The following is a 27,500-nucleotide window of genomic DNA, read 5'->3' as shown; positions in this document are numbered from 1 at the left end:
GATATTGGAGTTGTCATTGAAATATAAAATTTAGGCCTAAGGCCAAGTGCTGGGACCAATGAGGTCATTCAACACTGAGAATAATGTTGAAACAACTGTTAGGACAGGGTGGAAAGAAAGATGGGAATAAAATGAATACAACCGTAGATATAGTAAAAGGTATTAAAGGGGTTGCAGCTAGGGGTCCAAGAGATGCGGGAAAGAAACTCATGTAATGCCTACAGTGCACCGTGTAAGGTGCACTGACAGCACCACCACCCTTGGACCTTGGGCGATATTCATATTGTTACAAAAGCTTTCTTTCGTATAACTGGACTCGATTTTGTTTCTTTCATGTATATTGTTGGAATGAGCTTATCTTTTTTTGCCTGTAAAACTAATTGAATAATTGCACAGTTCACTAGCAAATATCTTATACGTTGTTTATAGTGTTCCAATCTCTTTTTCAATGGTTTTTCAGTATGGCCTATGTAAGTTGCTATTAGGATTTCACGGGATTTAATATACACATCCTTTACCACAGTCAGGAGAGTTTTTTTTTTTTATTTCTTCCTTCATTTTTCTTAAATGCTGCATTAACTTCCGATTTCTTAAGGGAACGAAAAATATTCTTCAAAATATTATTATGATAGCACTAGCATGTTTTTTAATGGTGCAAGTCTCACTGTTGTCGTCATAAAACGTCTTTTTTCCGCTTATAATTTATCATCTATCAGAGAATCAGAGCATATAAATTTCTTACCTGTATTCTTAATTATATCTATTCCATTATCGATGGACAAGGGCTACGCATACGTAATGCTCTTAAAAACATGGATGTAAAACTTGACTTCATATTTTATTGCTTTGACCGGAATAGAATGTCTGTACATTCCTGTATTTATACCCATTACATCTCCTGTGTATCAAGCAATCCAACATGGGTAGGATAACATCATTTTCCATCTGCACATCTGCACAGTGAATTTTATTGACGGAACCAATTCAATTAATTAACCAAAGAAAGTATTTACATTTTCATTTCCTGGCCAAATTCGTATTAGGAAGTGAACATAACTGAACCATAATACATTGCTGGGAATGATTTTGTTTTATATTCTGCTTTCAAAAATTCAAATACAAATTGATTAAAACTAGAGATGAAGGGTTAGCCACGGCCATACGAATATTTTGAGAGAAAAATTTCCTGCTGAATTCAAATTTACATTTACACATATTTCAATCGGTTCTTTTAAAGTCTTATTGGAAAATTTTATATCCACCTGTTTGCTCTCTACGGTATCAGATAAAAATTCTAACAGATCGTCGTTAGGTACCTTTGTGAATAATCGTGCCACATCAAAACACATGCTTGGATTCACTATTAGTCTGTACATTATTCAATTTATTTATCAAGTCAGCAGCGTAGTACTTTATATTAATACCAAAAATAGTATCAATCAACGGGTTCCGAATATCAACGAGATATCTTACTAAATTGTTTGAAGTGGAACCAACGGAGACAGTAGTTGGCCAAATAAATACAACGATGGAAAGGTCACACAAAACTTATTTATTCGGTTTTCATTTTCTTTTAGTAAGTCTTTCATTATTTCTGAAATTACCGTTCAAACTGTCAATTGGACTTTAAAGGTAGTTAGATGACTTGGGACTAGGGCAGGGTTTCCCAACCCCGGGGTAATTTACGCCCATTGGGTTAATGGACCACTGGGGTAATTGACGCACATTTTGGGGGTAATGGATGTTCTGAACGACTGGCACTGTGAGGCGCCAGTTAGATAGTTGCCGCTCTAATGCTTGCGCAGCTAGCGTCACTCGAGTTCGTCGAGGTGTCTTTGGAATGAAGACCAAGAAACGTAACAGACTCAAAGTGTCATCTGTAACCAAGCCCAGAATGGAAAAAATTGAACAGGCAATGCAACATCAACCCTCACACTGAAAATCCAAAGCAAACATAAAGTGATCACTGAATAATATGTATTATTATTGTATTAAATATTCTGCAATTGTGATGGTTGATTTTGATATACATAAAAACAGAAAAGTTTGCATTTGTGTTGGATCCTTAAATATATACAACCAATAGCGGGCTATATGACCCATGTAGTTCATCTGGCGACTGTGAAAAAAGAAAAAAAAAAAACATCCGATATTACTGCGTATACGTTCAATACGGTAATTGAAAATTGCCAAATTGAATTTTGGGGTAATTATTTCGAAAAGGTTGGGAAACACTGGACTAGGGCATGGGTGTGACCCCGCCTCCTTAGTTAAACAAGATCTGTAGAAAAAGTACTGACTTCATACACTTACGAGCTTACTACCCCCTCCTCCTTTTTTCCCACATGATATCAGGCGTGAATTTGTTATTTGTTCTCCCGCCATATGTGTGTTCGCTTGTACTGTCACTCTAGCATATGTATATGTTTGGAATTTTCAACCACTATGTACCAGTCCTTATATGGATACCTAAGAAAACTGAACGATTTATACACAGTGCCCCATTTTCCCAAAGCAATATTAAATATATGTATATATATATGTGTGTGTGAATATCTAATTATATATATATATATATATATATATATACACATATATATGCCCGTGTGTGTATATATATATGTATGTATGTATATTTGTGTGTGTGTGGGGGGATTATGAATAACTTAATCTTTAAAAACTTTTAAGATGGAAAATCCACTTAAAAGGTAAAATTACACCCAGTAGTAATATTTCATTTCATATTCAGAATGGGAAATCATGGCGATTAAAATCATCATTTCCTGAAACGTACGAAAACTTTCGGAGCAATGACGGCACTCGGCAATATTTCAGAGAAAAGCTGAGTGACATACGGAGCTAATAAAACATACACGGGCAACAATAACTGCAGGGCTGCCAATTCAACTGGGGGATGGATGGTGGACGTTGATTTGGAGAGGAAAGTGGGGAGGAATGGAACGGAGAGGAGAGTAAAAAAAGGGGGAAAAGGTGCTGCTTTATAATCCACTGAGTATTATTCAAATGAAGATAAATCTATTATAAAACTCTTTATAGGATAAGCAGATGAGATCATGGCATTAAAGAAAAACGCAAGTCTTGCGGCATGTCTCCTTAGCAATATTCCCTATTACGTAGGGATCCCGGGAAAAAAGTCTGCCTAGCGTGTGCCTTCAAGCAATAGAAGATGGAATTAAAGAACAGTAAATTATGACATGGAAGTTATGTCTGTTTGTTTATGTGTAGAAGTAGCTATAGTAGATTCACATCACCCGTGCATTTGATGTCGAGGCCCGTCCCTTACGACGCTCCTGATTGGCTGTTGATAAGCCAGTTACAAGGCTGGAAACTCTCAGTCTCTCTCGAGAGTTCTCATGGGCAGCATGCATGTTCCACCTCTCCTGAGGTATACATTTGAAAGACGTATCCCTCAGGAGAGGTGGAACATACATCCTGCCCTGCAACTGGCTTATCAACAGCCAATCAGGGGCGTCGTAAGGGACGGGCCTAGACATCAAATGCACGGTTGATGTGAATTTAGTAGACTATATGGGCACACGTGTCCATAATCTATTCACACGAAACGTTTCGCACATGTGCTATAGGCATCTTCAAACTGCAAACATAAATAAAGTTTGGAGAAAAAAATTACAAAAATCAATATAGCTTAAAATGTATATAGTACAAAAGAACAAGTGCTCAACACACCATCTAAAGAGAAGAACGAATGACCAAAATTAAGTTATGGGTGCGAGGTGTAAATTGCGAAGCCAAATAGCCTTAAAATGCTCAACTCAATTCATCATTTAAATCATCTCCCACCGAGAGCATGCTTGTAGATGCTGATGAGGGGCCACTAGTTCTTCATTATAAGCGTCTGCTGGTTCGGAGCTGGTATAGATTCCAGAGACTACCTAAGTCTTTAACCAGCATTTGTATGAGAAATGAAAGGCATTGGCAGTTTTATGAAAGTCACCCCAAGCAACCTCATCCATTCGCTTTTAGAGTAAATGTCATTGTCCGTGAATTAAATTGCCAAGAATCGAGATTTTACCAGCAAAATATTCAGTTAGTCCCCCCCTGGAACTTTCCAGAGGTAAAATTTTGTAGATATATTAATTTTACCAAGACAGAATTGTCCAGTGAGGCCATGGGTCAATATTTTTAGAACACTCTTTGCAACATGATAACTCCACTGCAGTTTTCATGGATGGCTCAAAGTCAGATGCAGGCGTCGGCTTTGGTGTAGCCTTCCTTTATGTAGAGAGAAGCGGTAGGTTATCATCTGTTGCATCGATTTTTACAGCAGAATTATATGGAATTTTAAAGGCTTTAAAGGAAGTTTTAATTCGGAATGAAAATAATTTTATTATATATTGTGACTCAAGAGGTGTTCTTCAGTCGCTGGAATCTTTTAACCCTTTAAACCCTCTGATTTTAGATATATTGGAATGGCTGCTTTTACTAAAAATAAGAGGGAAACAAATAAAGTTCTGTTGGGTTCCTTCCCATGTTGGGGTAGCTGGGAATGAGAAAGCTGACCAACTTGCAAAGTCTGCGGTTAGCTCCCCAGAACCCACAAGATGCCTACTACAATATCGGGATTTGTACCCTCTGGTAGGTCAGAGAATTAAAAAATGTTGGCAGTCCCAGTGGGAGTATATTTTAACTAATCAAATATGTGCAGTATCACTTCATCAGTGTCTCCTTGGTCATATCCGTATATGCCAAGGAAACAAGAAACGATGTTGTGCAGATTGAGGATTGGACATACAAGACTCACACGTGGGTTCTTGATGTCCCATGAAAATCCTCCATTTTGCGATGATTGTACTGTGTCCCTGACTGTGAGACATTTGCTGGTTGAATGTCCCAGACTTGGGAATTTGAGACATAGGTTCCTGTCTTGGGGATGTGATAGAGGAGGTAATTTTATCCTATCTACAATTCTTGGAAAGGATTGTAATATAGAGCAGTTATACATTTTTATGAGGGAGGCTGGCCTCCTCAACAAAATTTAGATTATATAATAGAATATCTATGTAAGAATTAATATATTTGAACAACTATATTTATATAAATATATTTTTAAATTTCTTATATCAAATTAATTTTATATTTAATTCTACTTTCTATCTAAATTTATTTCGGTGTCAATAACCGAGATGTTGTGACGCCAGTTTTTAAGTTTTTAACAGACATAATCAATCAATCAATCAATGACCAAGACCTGACACCGACCTACGGCTTCTGTTATGCTAGATAAAGAGGAGAAACGGAAGCGTTCGAGTTCAAAGACGGTACAAACCGTTTGATGTATGATGTAAGGTAATCATTACGGCATATATATATATATATATATATATATATATTATATATATATATATATATATATATATATATATATATATATAGTATATATATATAACATATAATAATATATATATATATATATATATATATATATATATATATATATGTGTGTGTGTGTGTGTGTGTGTGTGTGTGTGTGTGTGTGTGTGCGTGTGAGTGTGTGTGTGTCACGCGCGCGTTTTCCAATTTCTTACTAACAAACCAAAGAAAAGTTAAGTGATCTTAACAAAATCTATAATTGAAGATTTTAACCTACAGCTGTTCACACAAATGAAAAAAAGTAATCATTTATCTACACGCAACGCAACGTAGCTAAAGGGGATGCCGAGAGGCATGAGCAGCATCCAGGGCTTTATCACGCAAAACAAATTGATTTTAGATCCCTTGGTAATTATGGATTTCGGATATAAGAGCACTGCCGTAAGACCCCTTCATCCAGGCTCCGCCTCATTCTCAATGACGGAAAAGGTAAATGAATGACAGACGCTCGATAAGGCGGATCAATACTTAGGTTCAGCTTCAGGTACTTCAGTATTCATGAAGTTTAGTAAACGGTTAAAACATTCAAGAAATTCAGTGTTAAGAAGGTTCGGCGTTCAGTAAGTTTAATATTTAAAGGGGTCCACGTTCAAGTTCAGTATTGTGGGGGGTTCAGTTGACGGAATCAGTATTCAGGCTCAGCATTCGGCATTTCAGATATGAGTCAGGTTCAACGTTCCGTAAATTCAAGAGTTGTTGAGAGCGGTATTTAAATTATTGAAGATCTGTTCTTACTTCATTTTGCCGGTTGTGAGCCAATCACTTGAGTGTCACCTTATCAAAGACAGCTACGAACTTTCAAGTTTTCCATATCAAAATTTGGTAGTATTACTTGGCATTCAGAAAAGAAACCATGCTTCAAATTCACTACATTAAAATTTTAACTCTCCACATACCGGCTATACGCAATCTCAAATCGTTGACACATGAACTCAAAAATAAAGTTGCTAACAATGTGGAAATACTATTATCATAGTGGAAAGTAAAGTAATAATCCTCCACAATTTTCTTAATGCAAACTTTGTAAATGATCTCTTTAGTAGATTCTTTCTCCTTTCTCATCTTAATAAACAAATAGTCTTCTCATCACCTTCGGGCAGAGATACATTACTTCTTCCATTTTAATCCATCTAGTGCATCCGCATCCCTTCCGACAACCCGGCCCCCCCCACCCCCAAAACCGTCCCCCCTAAAATCCTTGTCCTTAGAACGCTTTGTGACTAAAGTCAAGACATTCTTGAAGCTTTGATGGAAAAACAGCAAGTTATCATGAAAAAAATGATTTTACATTCTTTACCGTTATGGGTGATGAATTTGAAATAAGTTTGAAAACTGAGGAAAAGGAATAATAATCCAGGACAAAATAAATGACAATTCCTTCAAGAGTACTTGGAAACAAACAGCATATTAGTCATATGATCAAGTAGATTTAGTGAAGTGATTGGTTCAACATGCTTTTTCCGGTTACTCTGATTGTTTGCCTTTCCATCTACTGATATGATTTTCTCCTTGCCGTTCGGTGCGTGGTGGAAGATCTGCGACTGTCATAAAAAAGCAGGTTTGTCTTTCTTACTCTTCCATTCTTCATATACCTTCCACTTTCTGACTTTTTGTTCATTAATTCTGCCTGGACTTCACAGAAAGGTGGTCCGGAGCCAAAGCCTCGCTCAAAGCTTGATTATAATTTCACAAAAAGAATTGTTAACAAGTTTCCAAGGTTTTACTGAAATAGATAAAGGAGCATTGTAATAATAATTTTTGTTGGGGTTGTATTAGCATGATAATGCATCTCATTTGATGTATCTATGTCAATAAACGTTTTTGAATTTGACTTTAAATTTTGAGGCTTGATACTTTTTCACCGGCAACACAACCTAACCGTCTCTGCGAACTAGGGATGCGGCAACTGGGGTGTCTCCTAGGCCTACCTACTGATTCATAATAAACCATGGCCAGGTTCTCCCTGCCTCTAGTTTGAGTAAAGAAGGGGGCACTGTGCAGGGTGCTATGACCTGTCTTTAGGTGCTGCCCCTTCTTGACCATACAAAGAAGAACAGATCCGCAAGATCCTTCTGTAATTTCACCGGTGGCGTCTTCCTGCCGTTTAATTATTATCACTATTGAAGTAGTTTAACCACACCACTGAGCAGATTAACATCTTCTCTTCGGATTGACCAGAAGGATTAAAATGAAATGGAGTACCAGGTCTAAGCATTAGGCTAAACACTGGGACTAAATGATGAATGTAATAATGAAATTTCAACATGAATTATGCAAAAAGGCATATGCTTCCACACTAGAACACATGCATACATCAAATACATATACTGAAGTTTCCATCTGCATAATAAAATAAAATAAATAAATAAATAAAACCGAGTAATGATCAAAATCAGAATAACGAACATTTTCAAAATTTGGATTTATTCTATTAGTTGCCCCGTAGGCTTTTGCATTTTCATAAATAACTTTTTATACTTCATCAATCAACTTATATTTCCTCATGAATATTAAATTTGGGTCAATTGAAAATATTGCAGACTCTGATAAAGCTTCGCCAGTCGATCCATTTCTAAAGTTGATAACCGGTGTTGGTTATAATTTGGACACTCGCATAACACGTTTTGCTGTTATTATCACTTTGCATTCTGAGGATTCGGGAGCTGGATCATGTGGGTTGCTCATTAAGTGTCCAAGTGTCAGATGGGTATGGTTTATTCGGAGACGTGTTAAAATTACTTGCGCGTGTCTCTCTTTGTTATGATGAGCTCCATTTTTTAATTCCATGTTTTATTTGCTTTAATTTATTATATTATTTTCAGGTTCTTCAATCCATTTTATTTGCCATTAATTTTTAATGCCCTTTTGTGTGTTATATAGTCATTAAGAGGGATACTTACATTTGATCTTGTCATATTGGCTGTTTCTTCAACTGCTCTATCAGCCTCTTCATTTCCCTTAATCCCCGTACGGGCAGGGATACAACATATTTCTACATCTTTTCCATCATTATACAACTTATGTTGTAATAGCTTTATTTATTGTACAATTTTATATTTTTGGTTTATAATTCTAAATGGCTTCTAGGGCTCTTTTGAATCGCTAAAAATCACAAAATCATTACATAAAGTTTCTTCAATTATTTTTATGACTGATGCTATTGAACATAACTCAGCTGTAAATACTGAAGCATCACCAGGTAGAGAGAACTGGTATGTTTTGTTTTGGGACACTGCAGCATATTCTACTCTATATTGTGATTTAGGTCTGCATATACTCCGTAATGTGGACCTTTTCGGCTTATATACGTATTCTATTGTATGTTGACTAAAGTGCTCTAGGTTTAAACTAACATATATTTGTCACTTCGTATAATTAATCGTTCTCGTTGGGGACTAAAAGGTAATGGGTGACAAGAAAGACAATTATGCAGAAATATGTTACCAACAATTGCAGACTTTACCATTTTCATAAGTAGTCAGTGACAAAAACCTACAAATTGTAATTATATGTCCCATTTCACTGTGAGTTACACATCATACCAGCTTCTATTATAACCAATTTTATGTGAAATTTCCGTTGGACAGGAAAAATCAGGAGAGGAAATAATGTCTCATTCATCATTTCAAATCCTAGATGAACTATAAGATCCGACTTACATAAAAAATAATCCCCATTAATGGAACATCTTTAGATTTCCGTTAAAATTACAATAAACTTGTTCTTTGCCGATTCACCACCATAACGAAATCGTTAAGGAAGATCTGATACTTGTCAAAAAGTATAGTGGCGGTCCTAATCCTAATAAAAATTTGCAAAACGTGAACAATTACTGATATGTCGCTCGAAGTTTTGTTTTATTTCAAGTAAACTCACTTCTCACAAAGAAAATGAAAAATCACAGAAATTTTCAATGATATGTTTGTTATTTAATACAATGGCACAAAAATAGAAAAGAAGCCTTGAAATAAATTTGATTGTAAAAATCCGAATTTTTACAATTCACATTCTGTGAAGTTATTGAGATCTCATGTTATTTAATGGCTATTAGACCGTGGCCAAATTACCAAGCTTTTCGAGGGACTATAATGTTTGCGGTAAGTGAGAGACTACTTCGTTATGATATATAGAAGCATGACCGAATATTAAATCTAGCACTGCATTGTGGCAAATAAAAATGACAAACTACGGAACATTAAACATGAGCAAAAAAAAAACGCATACAAAGATCTCTCTCTCTCTCTCTCTCTCTCTCTCTCTATATATAATATATATATATATATATCTATAATATATATATATATATATATATATACTATATATATAATCAACATGTCAAATAACGAGATATATATATATATATATATATATTATAGATATATTATATATATATTCTATATAAATGAATCAATATGTCAAATAACGAGATATATATATATATATATATATATATATATATATATATATAAATATATATATATATACTATATACTATATAGAAATAATTTTCTCTTCCCCTACGAAAAAAGAAAACATTTCGAACGGCGCAAAACAAATATGGTTGACGTGTTGCCTTTCTTGCTGTGTGACAGCTGTCATTCGAATTTCTGATCAAGGGAGGGATGGAGTATAATATGCCCGATCCATGACCTGTTCTCGACGGATGTTTTTTTCGTGGGAGGTTGGGCGGGGGGAGGTGGGAGGGGGGTGGGGCAATTCTAAAGGACAGAATCCGACCAATACACCTCCATTCCGCAATACCAAAGCCCTTTTAGCGAACCGCGCCGGTTAAACGGGAGAAGAAGGAGTTGGATAAAAAACGCCTGACAGCAACACTTAGTGAGTAAGAATGGGAGTGGAAAGCGATGTAAAGTTTCCTTAAAAGCCCCAGAGATGAAAAAGGGTGACCTTTGATCGCTCCCTTTTTTTGCCAAAGTCACAAGGTCTTTTTAAAGATAGAAAAAAAAATTTGTTTCCTGGTTATTTATATAAATAATAGTATCGTTTCTTTAAAGATACTAATTAGTGAAAACCACGTAGTAATTTATTTTTTATTTACTCACCAATTATAAGTACTGCGCAACCCGAAGTATTTAGATATTCATTTTATTCAATATCATAATATAAACAAAGCCAACATTTATAAACACCAACATGCTAAATTCCTCTTGGGAAATCTTCCTTACATATAGCATTAACCCCAACATCAGTATCCTTCAGAGGAGATGGGGCGCTTTTTAGCTTTTTAACAACCTGGGAAAAACTGTCATTCTTCAAATTCTCTGGGAACGAGGGGGCCAAATTCTGGAGCAAATGAGTGAAAGAAAATGAGATAAAAACGCACACTCCTGCACCTAAAGTAGGAATGAGTTTCTTGACAGTGTTATTAACTTTTTCATTATTTTCGTTTTTACTCAGTACATGAAAGCAAATAGTATTGTTAGAAAAGGATCGTCAGGAAGACTGGTCAAAATGATATACTGGATTTCAGATATATTTATAAAGCAAAGGTAAGGAATGAATGTGTTCTGTCTCATCACCTATCCAAGGTAATATGGGCCTGTGTGCACGAGCGCGCTTGACGATAAGGGATTTATGTAACATTATTCCTATTTCCGTTCTTTCTTTCATTTACAAAGTTCCATGCGTTCTTGTGTTCTCTAAGAATCTTCAGACAGTATCATTCTTACTAACATCAGTTTAATTTTTTCTTATTAAGACTTAAAAAACCCTAGACCTATCCTTATTTACTTTTCAACTATAGTAAACGTTCAAAACTTAGATGCTACTTCAACATTTCTTTATATCATTATTCATTTCGAGTGAGTCTGCCTAGCTTATAATTCTGGAAGTACCAGAATGACATAGAGCTTTTTCAGCTTTTAAAGGCTCCTTTTTTTATGCTAATGCACGAATAAAAACTCTTAACGATTGCAAATAATCTTATCATCTAATCAATTCTTACTGATTGCCCTAATTAGTCTCTGAGAAGAAACTCAAGTTAAAATTGCACTTTGATTACTAAAGTTATCATGATAGCATTATTTCTAGTGACAGACATGATGGGAAACTTAGCAGTAGCCGACACGGATGGACCAGAAAGCTAAAACGTAGCGTCCTTCAGGAATTAGACCTAACTGTTGGAATTCTGTCCTCACATAAAATACGAATTCATCCAAACATCCAACTCCTGACAAGGATATATTTCATACTGCAAGTACATTTAAATAAATTTAAATACATAAATATACTATACATATTTACACACTAGATACATTACATACATATACATATACACATATATATTACGCGTGTATGCGCACTCACCGTATAATATTAAAATAAAGATTGGTTTCCACTCAACATTTCACGACAAGTATGTAACCAGGCCCTTCTACAATGTCCGACTACTGGTTACATCAACAACACCTGTATCATTACTGGGCAATATTACAAAAAAAGAAACAGTGACGAACAAGAGGACTACACCTGCACTTACCTGTCATAGACGAGCTGTATGGAAAGGTATCCTGTGACCTGGCCGCTCGTGTCTTCAAGCTCTCCTAAAGTAACCGAAGTATCAGAACTGACGGAGTCACAGGACACAGCTCTCTTCAGCGTCTGACCAGTCATTCCCGCCAAGCCAGTATCGAAGCTGCCGCTGAGTCCGGCCGAGCTCGGGGGAGTATTTGAGAATCCTGCAGAACTTGGCGGTGTTTCTCCAAACATGACTTGTGAGGAGGCTGAATTCGGGGGTGTGGCTGTGATAAGGTCGGCGGAATTAGGAGGGGTGTCCAGAGATAAACGTCTGTTGATAGAGAGGTTGAAAATCCCCGGGGATACGGGTGAAGGCGAAGCATCCACCGAGGCTCTCCTGCTACCGAACACGTGGCGGTAAGTAGCAGAGCTTGGAGGGGTACTAGTTGAGGTCCTAGGGTTGTTGAAAGGGCTGTAAGGACTAGCGGAATTGGGCGGGGTTTCTGTTGACCCTTCCCCAACGATCCTCGCCGAGTTCGGCGGAGTGACTGGGAAAGTGGCAGATGTGGGAGGCGTTGATAAGAAATCGGAACTACTGCTAAGACTACTTTCGTCTGGCAATTGCCGCAAACGGGCACTCAGAGAAGCTATGTACTCTCTAACACGTCTAGTGCTGGCGTCTTCCTCAGATTCTACACTGTCCGTTGAGGTTTCTTCTGTTGTTCTCCCACCTAGCAAACTTGTTTCATTGCTAGTTGAGTCACTGAGTTTACTCTCCGAGGTGAAAGCAGTTTCCTCATCGACACTACTTAATGCTTTATCTCTGGCCAAAACACTACCTGATAACGAACCCCTCACTTTCTTACTCTCTTCCACGGCACTTGAGGAACTCTGATCGCTAAAGAGAGATCTGGAGGAAGTACTGGTGAAAGTGCTTTCCGTGGGCCACCAGTCTTGTGAAGTGTCTCTACTCCTCTCAGGCTTGACGCCAAGAAGTCTGAGACCGACCTCGACTTCCGCCAGTCTAGCAGGAATCTGAGATGCTGGGGCGTTGGTGGCAGTGTTCGGAGGCGTGTCTGGGATGTCATATGATCCAAGGAGGTCGGTTGACACTAGGGAGTCGTTTGCAGAAGGCAGACTCGCTGAGGACGTGGTGATAACCTTTTTAAAAAAAAAGATAAAAAGAAATTCATTAAAAACATTTACTTTTTCTTGGCAAGACTTCCATATTTAAACAGGAACGCACAAATACCTGCATATATATATATATATATATATATATATATATATATATATATATATATATATATATATATATGTGTGGTGTGTGTGTGTGTGTGTGTATTGACAAAGATATATAAGTTACAAACACTCAACTGCACAAGCACAAACACTAACATACTAACACATACGCACACACACACACACACACATATATATTCATAATATATATATATATATATATATATATATAATTATATATATTAATATATATATATATATATATATATATATATATATATATATATATAATATATATATATATATATATATAGATAGATAGAGGAAATGTCATACTACTATTAATCCTGCATCTTAATGTCGTTTACTCATATAATTCTGATATTTTAGAACTATAGTCTACCACTGGGGGAACAAATGGAACTTTGAGTGTCTTTGAGACAGCTTTGTCACTTACATGGATGGCTCAATTATGTCAGAGACGACAATTTGCTAACAGTTTTAAAATCTACAACAGGAAACTTTGAGAAACAAATTCTTAAACCATTTATAAACTGTTCACACGTAAATCTACTCTTAAATTACTACGATAATCGAAAGAAAAGATTTTAGATCAGAAAAGAACAGCTTCATATAAGATCTAATTTCTTATTGATATTTGATCAAATATAATTCAATTAAAAAATAAATAAATAAATAAATAAATAAATAAATAAATAGCATGAATGAAAATCGTATTTCCGAAATTACAGTTGTTATAAACGATATCGAAATATTATCTTTGGCTTAACAGTGTTAATTATGAGAGTTATGGAATATTCCATGCAAAAATTCTTAAAGAACTGCTTTATAAGTTAAGCCTAACAAATTTGAATTTATGTATAATAGATGGCCAATTTATTTTTAAACAAAAAATTTCGGTGTACCGGCACCATAAAGTCGTTCTTAATATACACACAACACTCAAAAATTTTTTAAATCAAGATGCATGAAGAAACCAGTTAATATGAAATTGTCCCAGTGTAATGGAAAGCGTTCCAGTACAACAGGTCTTCATAAAAATGAGTTGAAGACAAACTCTCTGCACCCTGAGAAACTTGAACTTGAATCCAATATTATTTCGTCTTTGTAAACCTCTTCATATAAAGACAACCGCTATGCATTTTTCACACCATCCATCAGAGGAGGGAATTGTGTTTGCCCGGAGTAGCATGCTCTTCTGCTTCCCTTCGTAAAATTTATATAAGCACCATTCAGTAAAGAGGCTTTGTACTGTCATTACTAAATGATTCCCACTTCCTTTCAGTCATTATATATAATAATTATATATATTAATATATTAATTATATATATATAAGAGATTATATAATATATATACTATATATTATATAAATATATATATAATTATATATGTTATAATATATATGTATATATATATCTATATTATATATATATATATATATATATATATATATATATATATATATATATATACAAACTTAAACTGGTCAGCCGTGGATGAAGGACTTGTGCAGCAAACTCCCATATGACCCACTTTATACACATACAGAGATAGCTAGCTCACCACCAGCACGCTGAATCCCTTATACACGCTGTCTTGCAAGCAATCTTGTGCTTCCTTTGACATACCTCCGTCACGCCATTTATTGACTTCCCTTTATATTAATGCATACAAATCATACTCTCTTTCTCGAATTTATCTTACTTTCAGTGCTCATTACTACATATTTCTGATTCTCATTATCATCACAGCCTTACTTTTAGTCACATCTACTTAACGTTTCCCTTTTGCAAACGCTTTCAAACTTGTTCATACCACTCCTCTTTAATATCCCTAATCACCTCTGCTTCGTAACTAGAACTGGAATACAAAATTTAAGTCAATGCCAAGCGCTAGGAATTATGAGGTCATTCAGCAATTAAACTGAAATTGACAATAAATCAGTTTTTAAAGGTGGTATAGGAGGAAAACGTCGCAGTCGCACTATGACATAATTGTCAAGAGAAGGTGGAAAGTAAGATGTTGATGTAAGGGGCCGAAAGGACTCTGCAGTGTCTACGGTGAAGAGCAATGACGGCACTCCTGTATAACATCTCCAAACATTAGGCATTATAATTTCACAGCCCATCTTATCTCACGACTTTGCACCTCTGTCTACTGTACTCTTTCTGATTTCATCTCACAGTTCCATCTATGATGGTATAACACAGCCAAAGGATGATACAACATCCTTGCCTTGGCCACATTTTTACATCAAGCTAACTCATTATTTCTACGATACAATTTTTTACCCCTTAAAGTAACTTGGCCTCTATAGCAGACAGTCTTCACACCCTCTGTCTATTATAACATTACATGCTTAACATACATACATAAGTTAAGTATCTCTTAGTTTAACCAGAACACTTATACGTGGCTAGGAACTAAATGGTGACCTAGCAACGGGACCTACAGCTTATTGTGGGATCCGAAACACAATATATCGAGAAATTAATTTATCACCAGAAATAAATTCCTCTGATTCCACGTTATATACGTAAATTTATACATACATATATATACACATATACATACATAAGTACATACATACACACACACACACACACACACACATATATATATATATATATATATATATATATATATATATATATATATTATATCAAACATAACACGGCAAAAATATATATATAAATAAGTATCACCTGTGGTGATGAGTGATACACAAATCACGTTTTAATGTGGTGGTTTTCATACTCTTAACTACTTTCAAACTCATATATATATATATATATATATATATATATATATATATATATATATATATATATATATATATATATATATATATATATATATATATATATATATATACATATATATATATATATATATATATATATATATATATGTATATATATATATACATATATATAATATATATACATATATATATATATATATATATATATATATATATATATATATATATATATATATATATGTGTGTGTGTGTATCTTATAAAACTACTCCTACATGAAGGCACTAGTTACTGTGACTCTCATAACTTGTAGCTATCAGGTTTTATCGTTTGTTAATGAAACTTCATGAAACTGACAATTAGAACAACCAGTTGGGTCTCTGTAAAAAATTGTTACTTTCAAGCAGTAGTAAACGCAGCATAAGTTAGGTATTGTACCTATATTTATATATTTCTAACTGATGAAATCGATGCAACTTGTTGAAGGTCATTTGTCCTTTCTTAGTGGAATGCTGTTTTGGATGTCTCCCTCTGCCAGGGATTTACCTCTTCTGGACACAGTGTCTCGTGATGGTAGGTTTCTGTTTTCTAACATTAGCAGTTATGACCTGGACCATAGACGGATGGTCTCTTGTTTGTAAATGTTTAATAAGTTGGATTTTAAAAGAGATCTTCCACATAAGCAATTGTCCGAGATCCTCTTTCTCTGCACAGAGCAACCAGATTTGCTGAAGAGCAGCACCAATAGGCTGAGAATGCGCCTCGCTGTCGAGATGTTCTTTTACAGAAGTCCTTTATTCCTCACGCCGTTGGACTGTGGAACATTCTCCCCGAGGATTTTGTGCAATAAACCTCAAACGGTTAAGCAAGATGCAACACATTCCTACCACAAAGCAATTCTGTTTGTATTTTAGAATTAACTTAAATCTTTATGTATTAATTCATTTATTTGTTAACTGACCTTTTTTTTCTAATAACTGATCTTTTCTTTCTTTTTTCCTGTTACCTTCTGTTACTTTCTTCTAAAAAAACCATATGTTTTGAAAGTGGACCAACCGGCTGGTGTTTCAGATCTACTGTCCAAAGAAACCATCAGACTGGTATAACAATGTGTAGAGTTTCTTATCATGGAATTGATACAGTTGTTGTCATGAGAAATTCATGAGATCAGATCTGCGTCTGACACTGAGATTTGTATCCCTGCGACACTTTTTGTCTTTTAATTTTTGTTATGATTTTTCTTAATATTACTTAGAAGTGATTTATTGGTTGTTCAAAATTTTAATTATATGGAATATGAAAGAATTATGATCTGTCTACTACAGTTTTGATGAAATTGTTTCGTATACCTTCATCTGAGATGACCATTTACGGTGAAACCTTACAGCCATCTCAGTGAGGCATTTCATATACCTCACATGCTTGTATCGAGTGTTTTGTAACCGTGCGAAACGAGCATAACGTCATAGAGGACTTACTTGTTTATTGCGAGAAATGACTTCATTACCAATTGTGACTTTGGGACTTGAGCTATTACGCTGCTAAGATTACCATTAGATGCTTCTGTTCTTGACTCCCCTTGGACTCTTTGGACCGATAATATCAACGTGTGATGTTTTCGTAAGTTAATGCGAACGCCAAATGTAAGATGAACGGCCCACACACATTTCGATAAGAGTAATTACAACCTTTGAACGGCGTCCACGACAATAGCTGTTGTTATGGTACGTAACGTTAAATCAATAAATCATTATATTATTCGAACTTCTTCGTACCTTTGTATCTTTTTCATGGCTTTTTGAATTGTCTTGGGTAAAGGATAAATTTTATCATCACCTGAACAGAAGTCCTGACGGCGTCTAAGATCTAAGCTACAATGACCCATTGTCCCAATTAATTTCTGTTTCCTCCTCTGTACAAATTTATTTAATACTAACTATAGGTCCTTGTTCGTTTAGAAGAATCGGCGAAAGGAATTCAAATGTTAAACTGGAAGACTTTCTTGCAAAGAAAAAAGAAGGAAGGTTTTAACCTATCTATCCATCATATATATATATATATATATATATATATATATATATATATATATATATATATATATATTATATATATATATATATATATATATATATATATATATATATATATCTATGGGGATACAATCCACAATGAAGTAAATTCCTCTTGTAGTTTAAAATATATGTTACTTGTATAGGATTAAAGCTTTCGACCATCAACTGAGGTCTTGTTCACTAAAGTGAACAAGACCTCAGTTGATGGTCGAAAGCTTTAATCCTATACAAGTAACATATATTTTTAAACTACAAGAGGAATTTACTTCATTGTGGATTGTATCCCCATTTACTTAGAGGTACGACATAGTACCTGGCTTCTGCATATATATCTATATTTATAATATATATATATATATTATATATATATATATATATATATATATAATATATATATATATGTGTGTGTGTGTATTTTATATATGTCTATATGTATAGTATGTATGTATGTATTATATATAAATATATAGCGATCTATCTATCTATCTATCTATATATATATATATATATATATATATATATATATATATATATATATATATATATATAAGTCAACAGATACAAACATGAAAATCGACAACGGTAATCTTTAACCTGATGAAGACTATATTTTTTCCATCATGCAACTAACAAAAATATAGCGTTTACCAATTAAAACATATCACTACGAAATATCGTAAAATATTTTTAATCTTACAACGAAAATTCCAGCTTTCTCTGGGGCCTTATGCGTTACACCCGAAATCGGACAACTCGTATACCGGTTCTCAATCTCCTGACTGATGATTCTTTTGAAAGAGATTACTCCCGGCTTACCCCTGGTATGGATATGGATGGCGCCTTTATTGAATGCGAATCAAAACAACGAACATGGGACTGGCACATTATTGTTTCTCATAAACTTTCATCTTTCTTTACGTTAAATGTTTTCACCAATAAACTGTTTACAGTTACAAAAGAGTTATATCTAACTTTAGATTAAAATTAAGAGTTCTTGATTGGTTCATCCTTCCACTACGGATTAAGGATGAACATCATGTGGAGATCACTTCCTCTACGTGAGCCTCATCAATAATGCGCAGAGTTTCCATTACCCCACTAAGCTACTTACCTCTATCGTGCACACATACTCTAGCGATTTATGAATACTAGGTCTCTCCGGCATCAACACATCTTCAACACCAGCACATTCTCGGTCTCCCCCTTTCCTCCAATACTTGGTCATTATACATTTTTTGCACTTACCTATTGTCGAGTTTACTTAAGCAAACCATCTCAAAGCACCATGAACCACCTTTTCATTTATCCGACCATTTTTACTGCGTCTTCGTAAGCCTAATTTTCTATCCCTCCCAGACCTTTCTTCCTTCCAAATATACCACAGAAACGGTTCATCTTAACTATGTTTTCCCTCTCTCGTTATCATTCATCATTCAGGCATCTTGTCCTTAAAGGAGACGTGACACTATCATGCTTTCATGTGATCATTTGCTTTCAAAAATACTCCTCTAAGTCTTCAAAGACTTTTGCACTGTTCCTACTACCTTTCTTGCTTTACCTGTTTTGGAATTAAACTCTTCACTCATTCTGCCGTCACCTGTCACATTTATTCTTTAATACCTGCTTGAATAAACCATTCCCATTCTTCCAATATCCATATTAACATTCACTGCTCCATCTCTTACGCATCCATAAAGCTTTCCTCTTGCCAACTTTCTCTTTCATAGTCCTCTTACAAAACTATCTCCTACAAACATCATCTATTTCACACTCCATACACTCTCATTTTCCAAGCCAAGAAATTTGCAGCCATATTGCATTCCTATAATTGTATCCTCTCATTATTCCATCTGTGCAAATATTAAGCCCACTTGTAAAAATTACAATATACAGATAAATAGATAAATAACTAATAACATGTGCAATAACTGAAGTCACACAAGTGATCGCATTTCCTCCTTTCCCTCGTAATTCTACCAAAATATTTCGAGCATCGTCAGTCGCCAGTTATCTAATAATCTGAGAGATGTGCGCGGAAGAGACCGTAATCTCCTTTGGCGAAAGCTATTATAATTGAGGGTCTGCGCTGATGCCTTCCAGGGCTAATGATGGGAAGCGTTTGTTTACGCAGTTGTTGTTCTTTTGTCGACAGAGTGTTTCTCCCTAATGGACGGCCATTATATGTTATGAATGCCAGCTTCTCCCTTATCTTCTTCCTTTCATTATGATGGCGAAGTGGTCTGTGCTTATATCGGTTTTTCAAATGATTTTTTTCAGTTCTAAATTAAGAGCCTGAAATCAAGAAATCTAATTCTATAAATAGTATATTTAAAACATTAAAGCTTTCCACAATTCCGGTATCTTACCATTCTTCAACATCTTAGCTGTCTTTGTAACGTCTTCCTCAGTCACTCTCCCCAGCATTCTAAACCTTGAATTAATCCTTTTCACTTTTCAATTCAGCGCTGCCTCTCATCTATCATCTAAATTCAACACATTTTTTAAATACTCACTCCACTGGCCAATGGACTGCATTCATTTTACAAACAATCTCACAACTTCATTTTTTATTCAATGATCAATTTGTGTATTGAGATGTCACACTTCATTTCCTTCACTATAGAACACCTAATTCTCCCCAAAGTTCTTACTCTCTTTTTCTCTCGCATTTCTCCGTTTCATCTCCGCCTCTGCATACGGTACCCGATCCCCTCTTCTGTCCTACAGCTGAACCTCAAATAATTACTTTCTTCCCTTTACTAAACCTGTTTTTTCCTCATTTGACATCTTACTGTTTTAATTCCCGTTTCTAACCTTTCTGAAATTTTACTCAATCTCGTCGATTCCTTCCATCCCTCTGCTTTGAGACCTAGCTCAAATTTCAATTATTTCTCGATATATTTTCCCACTTCTCATCAAGCTCACTTTTCTTAACTACATTTGCAACCACTGCTCCAAACAAATAATCTATAGATATACCTTACAATTACGTACACAAATTTTTTTTTATTGACTATGCTTTACTACAAAATTAGTAAACTACAAAATACGCATACGCTTCTTTGAAAACCTTCAGAATCCAACAAATAAAGCCGCTACCGAAATACATTTCCACAAACTCTCTCCCTTGTCATTTATACCTCGATTCCACCTTTACCACATCATCTTTTTCTGCAACCTATCTTTCCTCTAAGAATAACAATAACTAATTCTAATAGCTTCACTTATAGTTTGACAGAAAGTAAAAGAATAGTTATGCCTTTGAATTCGGATAATAATAATAATAATAATAATAATAATAATAATAATAATAATAATAATAATAATAATGTTCCCTACTACTACAACAACTACTACTACTACTACTACTACTACTACTACTAATAATAATAATAATAATAATAATGATGATGATAATAATAATAATAATGATAATAATAGAAACAACTGACGACCATGATCACTGATAGTCAATGACACTTAAAAAATTGATACATATATGAAATGGAAAATAAGATTCGTCAAGAGGGATTATAATAGATAGTTCGGAAATAATGAATGCTTGATGGTTCTGAAGTTCACATAACAAGAGATTTTTCCATGCAAGATATCTACCCGTCTTTCATGTACGTTAGTCAATTTTAAGTGTCGAAAATATAGATGACTTCTGTACTGATAACCTTAAGCACTTCCCTCCTCAAATAAAGTGAGCGGAGTGGGATTGTAGAACAGTGCTGAATAATTTATCTTTCATTTGAAGTAGCTTCATGAATAAGTGATTTAAATAACGTAGTCAAGATGTAAGAGACAATTTGATTTTTGAATAGTGAGAGAAAAAATCTGATTCACAACAAAAGCTAAGAATTCTTTTACACAGTAGAAGAGCTTTTCTAAGAAGACTTAATCTACTACCATTACATACCAAATGAATTTTTGAAAAATAAATGAATACTAATATTAGCATCAATAAAGGGTCATAGGAACTTAACATATTACACCTTACCTCAGAAATAATATTCTCCCCAGTTGTACTTTTGACTTCTTCTTTGCATGGTTTATCATCCTTCATGGCACTCGGGGGGCTACTTTCTCTTTCGTTCGATATACTTTTACTGAATACTTCATTCACAGTCTGTTTGCTGGTACTGAAAATGTTTTTAGTTTCGTAATTATTGTCCCCGTAAAGGGTTGAGTTAAAGTTTCTGGTATCGTATCTGTTATCTGCGACAGGGCTTTGTGCATTAATATTATGGTACGTGTAAGGATTTGTGGCTGCACTGTTGTGCGTCTCAGTGCGAGTCGTCGTGCTTTCGTAGGTAGTGTTTTCTTTGCTCACAGCCATAAGATTCTGCCCTACACTTGTACTACTATCATCCACAGCCTTCTTTTCACCTATTTTAAGGTCTGCACTAACTGCAGCACTGCGATCACCTATCGCTCTGTCAGCACTTACATCTTTATCATCACTTTCGTCTCTGCTACCAAAAATCTTCTGTCCGGCACTTAAATAACTACTACTACTACTTTTGTCAAAAATATCTTCGGATTGGAATCTCTTCTCTTCAGTGTTCTCATTGAAACGACCACCACTGGAATCTCCACCCCCACCACTAAATGTCGTATTACTAGGAAACATCTTCTCTCCTGCAGTCTGGTGTCTTCTGCCGCCACTTAGATCTTGGCTGCTGCTGATGCTGATAGAGGAAGTCACCATGTCCTCCAGCCTGTCTCTCCCGCCGGACGTTGGACTCTCATGGCTGAGCAAATCCATCGTTTCTTGTGGCACTGACGGAGTTGATTCTGGAATAGGTCCGTTGACGTTCCTCTCGACGTCAAAGATGTTCCTGCTCCCTTCGGACAAAGGTGCGTACGTGGAGCGGTGACCACCAACGGACGAGTATGGAGTGGAGGTTGCGGACAAGTCTACGGAGGTTTCCTGTGTGATTGTGACCTCTGAAGACTCATCGGGTGGAATCCAAGAGGCTCTGAAGGGGTTAGTTGAACCTCTTTTCGGACTTCCCTGCTGAGAGGCCACTAAAAGCTCCTGGAAGGAAGGGAGAAAATTTGGTTGCTTTCTGCCGAATTTTTGGCTTACATTGGCAGAGGCTACCGAAAATATCACATATCTTCATTATTATTGTAAATTATCAGCCGTCCTCGTCACTCAGTTATTAGATTTGATTTTTTATATTAGGTCGTTTTGTCGAATTCCCCTTTTCGTTTCTCAAAACTTACTGAACTTCTGTAATTAGTTTAAAGATCATTTATCTTTGAAGTATATAATGAAGTAATTATCATTTTATTTCCCGACTTAAGCTATACAGATATAATGCTAGGGCCTAAGTCTTCACTTTGTATAACTCGTATTTCATTTTCACTTTATAACCCCTCTGTATTACTTAGTAAATGACTCTGTCCCAAGATATTCATCTTTGGTACTTGCTGTTTAAGAGAAAGTACCGGTGAAAGCTCCCTTTTTGAATTGTTATTTTGCAATCATAATTTTTCAATCTAAAGTACATATTAATTGTCCTACCAAGCAACAAAATGAAAAAGTGCGCACCAATTCAAATTTGTTCAAAGAAAATTAATCTCAGTATTTCATTGCATAAATATTCCTAAATCAACACTTCATTTACTTTTTATCTGTAATACAAGCGTAATGTTCACCACTATATTTAGCGAGAGAGCAACGTTAGTTAGATACTTTGTTCATTATTGAAAGATAATGGTAATTCAACACACGTACCTTACTAGAGTCCCGGCGCTGGATTCGCCCCGTTAGAGAGCGATTGGAGTCCCTCCTGTCCAGTATGGGAGCGGGTCTAGAAGGTTCCGGGGGGGTTTCCACCATGGACCCTAAACCTCCAATGCTACTTGCCGGAGACGGTGACCCTTCGCAGCTGTCAGTCCAACCTCCGACTCTGCAAAAGGAGAAGAATACGACTAGAAAAAATAGAAACGAAGTAACAACTACATATAAACTAACAGACCAATAAAGAAAATGAATGTGTGAAACTTTCCGAGCGTCAACGATGATTGTTTGAGCATATGAGGACTACTCAAAAAGCCTGTAATAATAATAATAATAATAATAATAATAATAATAATAATAATAATAATAATAATGGTAATGAAGAATAGTAAGAAAAGGAGAGCCAACCTAGGCGTGGCATGGCTTGACTACAAGAAAACCTTCGATATAATACCGCACACGTGGCTAATAGAATGTCTGATAATATATGGGGAAGAGGAAAACACCATCAGCTTCCTAAAAAATACAATGCGCAATTGGAATACAATACTTACAAGCTCTGGGATAAGATCATAAGACTAGCAGAGGTTAATATTAGGAGAAGGATCTTTCAAGGCGACTCACGTCCCCCATACTCTTCGCGTATGCCATGATTCCCATAACAAAAGTACTGCAGACGATGGATGCTGGGTACCAACTCAAGAAAGGAGGCAACAGAATTAACCATCTCATGTTCATGGACGACACCTAGCTGTACAGTAAGAGCATCAAGGAAATAGATACCCTAATCCAGACTGTAAGGATTGTATCTGGGGACATCAGGATGGAGTTTAGAATAAAAAAAAAATTGCAGAAAGCCATAAACACATGGGCAGTAACAGTAATCAGATACAGCGCAGGAGTAGTGGTGTGGACGAAGGCTGAACTCCACAGCAAAACCCAGAAAACTAGGAAACACATGACTAAAAAAAGCACTATACCCAAGGGCAAATACAGATAGACTATACATAACACGAAAGGAAGGAAGGAAAGGTCTACTAAGCACCGAGGACTGCGTCAACATAGAGCAGAGCACAGTAGCAATAACTAAAATTCAGTGAAGACGAGTGGCTAAAAAGTGCAAGGGAAGAGTGGCTGATAAACATAAACAAAGACCCAGTAATATACAGCGACAGGACAATGAAAAACAGAACAGAAGAATGGCACAGCAAACCAATGCACGGTCAGTACATGAGACACACTAAAGAACTGGCTAGCAATGAAACACGGCAATGGCTACAGAAGGGAGAACAACACAAGAAGAAAACATAAAGAATGCTAATTGCGGCACAGATATGTTCAAAGAACAAGATATGGAAATAACATCTCGCCCATATGCAGGAATTGCAATATGAAAGACGAGGCCATAAACCACATAGCAAGCGAATGTCCGGCGCTTGCACAGAACAAGTACAAAAAGAGGCATGATTCAGTAGCAAAAGCCCTCCATTGGAGCCTGCGCAAGGAACACTAGCTAGCTTATAGAAATACTGGGTAAGAACACCAACCTGAGGGAATACGATCAGGCAAAGATCCTCTGAGACTATGGTATCAGATCAGATAGGTTGATACGTACAAATAGACCAGACTTGACGCTGATTGACAAAACCAAGAAGAACTGATGTAGCAATACCATGGAACACCAGAGTAGATGAGAAAGAATGAGAAAAAATTGATAAGTATCAACACCTAAAACGGAAATAAAAAGAATATGGAATGTGCCAGTGGAAATTGTATCCATAATCATAGGAACACTAGGCACAATCCCAAGATCCTTGAAAAGGAACCTGGAAAAACTAGATGCCGAAGTAGCTCCAGGACTCATGCATTGGTACCGCCATATTTATCGACTAATTAACAATTTAATATTGTTTTCGTGTTTCTTTACCCGCCGTTGCTCAGTTGAAAAATATCTCGGTATATATTACACAAACATTAAGCTACAAATGTCGTTTAATATCCAATTCGCTCTACCTCGGATATGATACCGAATGGGAATTATTACTGATAAGTGGTCGTCACCTGGTGAACTCGGACCGCCTAACAGCGAAAACCAACGAAGTTCAGGGACGCTCTACACCACTAGACTGTCAAGAAAGGTATTATATACGTTGATACTGACTTTGCCGTAGATATCCCTGTGGTCCACCAGATGACGAACCACTTATCAATTATGATCCCCCTTCGGTATAATAACTGTGGTAGAGCGAATTGGATATTAAACAATATTTGCAGTTTAATGTTTGCGTTTATAAAATGTCACAGTGATGCGATCAAAATTATTATACATGGTGTGTGTGTGTATGTAGGCAAGGACATATAGTATTCATTTTCTACAAGTCATCTTCCAATCCGATTCCTACGTTATAGTCTTTACTCGACCACTATCCTTTCTGTGATATTTGGCAGACTCCTCATCCTTTCGCAGTTTATACGATATAATCAAAATCTTTTAAAAGTCTCGTGGTACATTATGCCTGAGAATTTTTACTTTGAATACTGAATGTGAGTGGGGTTTTTTTCGCAACAAGGAATGTCATTTTACATACATTGTGAATATTTAAAGTGAAGTAACTGCAGCAATTAAACAAATAAATATTTGTAATTAACATGAGAGAGAGAGAGAGAGAGAGAGAGAGAGAGAGAGAGAGAGAGAGAGAGAGAGAGATATTCAACAGGTAAAATGTTACAGAAATATTAATGGATCGTGTGTGTGGGTCATACAGGATTTTTGTTTACTAAAAAGAGAAAAATGTAACAACTAATATATATTTTCCTTTGCTAGAAGCAGAAAATTCTGCCTGTAAACTCATCGAGTGAAGTATGTGTTTTTCTTTATATTTTGCCGAAAAAGTGAAAACTGAATTCATGCAATCATTTCACATACCGTAAATGTTGTGTTTTCTCTTATTTGCCTAAATTATAAAAAATATTAGCAAACTACAAATCTTAAATAAAACAAACAAGGAAAGAAAATGCCAGAAGAAATAAGACAACAAATTTTGATGTTATAGGAAAAAATAAAGTGAATGAAACGTTAGTGCGGTAATGAAACTTATTGTTAAAAAATATGGAAAACAGTTGAAGGCGAGGAGGACGAAGAGAATAGTAGTGTGAAAATTTGGAAGAAAAAAAAGAAGAGATGATAAATAACACGAGTGAAAACAGGAAGAGAAAGGAAAAATAACAGTGGAAGAGAATTTATAAGGGGCAACTTTATAGTAAGAAGATAAAACCAAGAAGAAATATATCCTAAAAAAACTTAACGGAAATTTGAGGGTCCCTGTCAAAGACCCCCGACAGCTACACCAGGAATCTTGCCCGACTCTCTCGGACAATCACCTCCAATGAAAGTGAAAATGGTGAGAATTCTTCAAGGAATCCTCAATAAGATTGGAAAGGATCGAATCCTATAAACTGACTCGTCGGAATGTCTCAAAGAAATTGAAGACGGTATTGAACCAACGCCGAGAAAGCAAGTAGCAGAGGCGACGAACGTTGTTGAATGGCCTTCGTCAGAAGGATTTTCTATGGGGAGAGGGTAAGTGTAATTAGTATATATATATATATATATATATATATATATATATATATATATATATATATATATATATATATATAATATATATAACCATTTATGTACACATATACTATATGATAATACATATAGGCACACACACACACACACACACACATATATAAAAAAACTATATATATAA

General features: G+C 35.5%; 1 protein-coding gene across 1 annotated transcript in view; it reads right to left on the bottom strand.

Moving 5' to 3' along the window:
* Nucleotides 1-27,500, bottom strand: part of LOC135217691 (serine-rich adhesin for platelets-like) — a 486,754-nt gene that overhangs the window by 255,399 nt on the left and 203,855 nt on the right. Inside the window, exons 4-6 of the mRNA XM_064253667.1 lie at nt 23,737-23,911; nt 21,991-23,031; nt 11,912-13,050 (exon numbers count right to left, since the gene is read on the bottom strand). Coding sequence (XP_064109737.1) covers nt 11,912-13,050; nt 21,991-23,031; nt 23,737-23,911 — 2,355 coding nt within the window. The remainder of the gene's footprint in view (nt 1-11,911; nt 13,051-21,990; nt 23,032-23,736; nt 23,912-27,500) is intronic.

This window comes from Macrobrachium nipponense, chromosome 7 (genome assembly GCF_015104395.2).
Source record: "Macrobrachium nipponense isolate FS-2020 chromosome 7, ASM1510439v2, whole genome shotgun sequence".
Taxonomy (NCBI): domain Eukaryota; kingdom Metazoa; phylum Arthropoda; class Malacostraca; order Decapoda; family Palaemonidae; genus Macrobrachium; species Macrobrachium nipponense.
The sequence above is the reverse complement of the archived record's forward strand: the minus strand, read 5'-3'. Positions and strand labels throughout refer to the sequence as shown.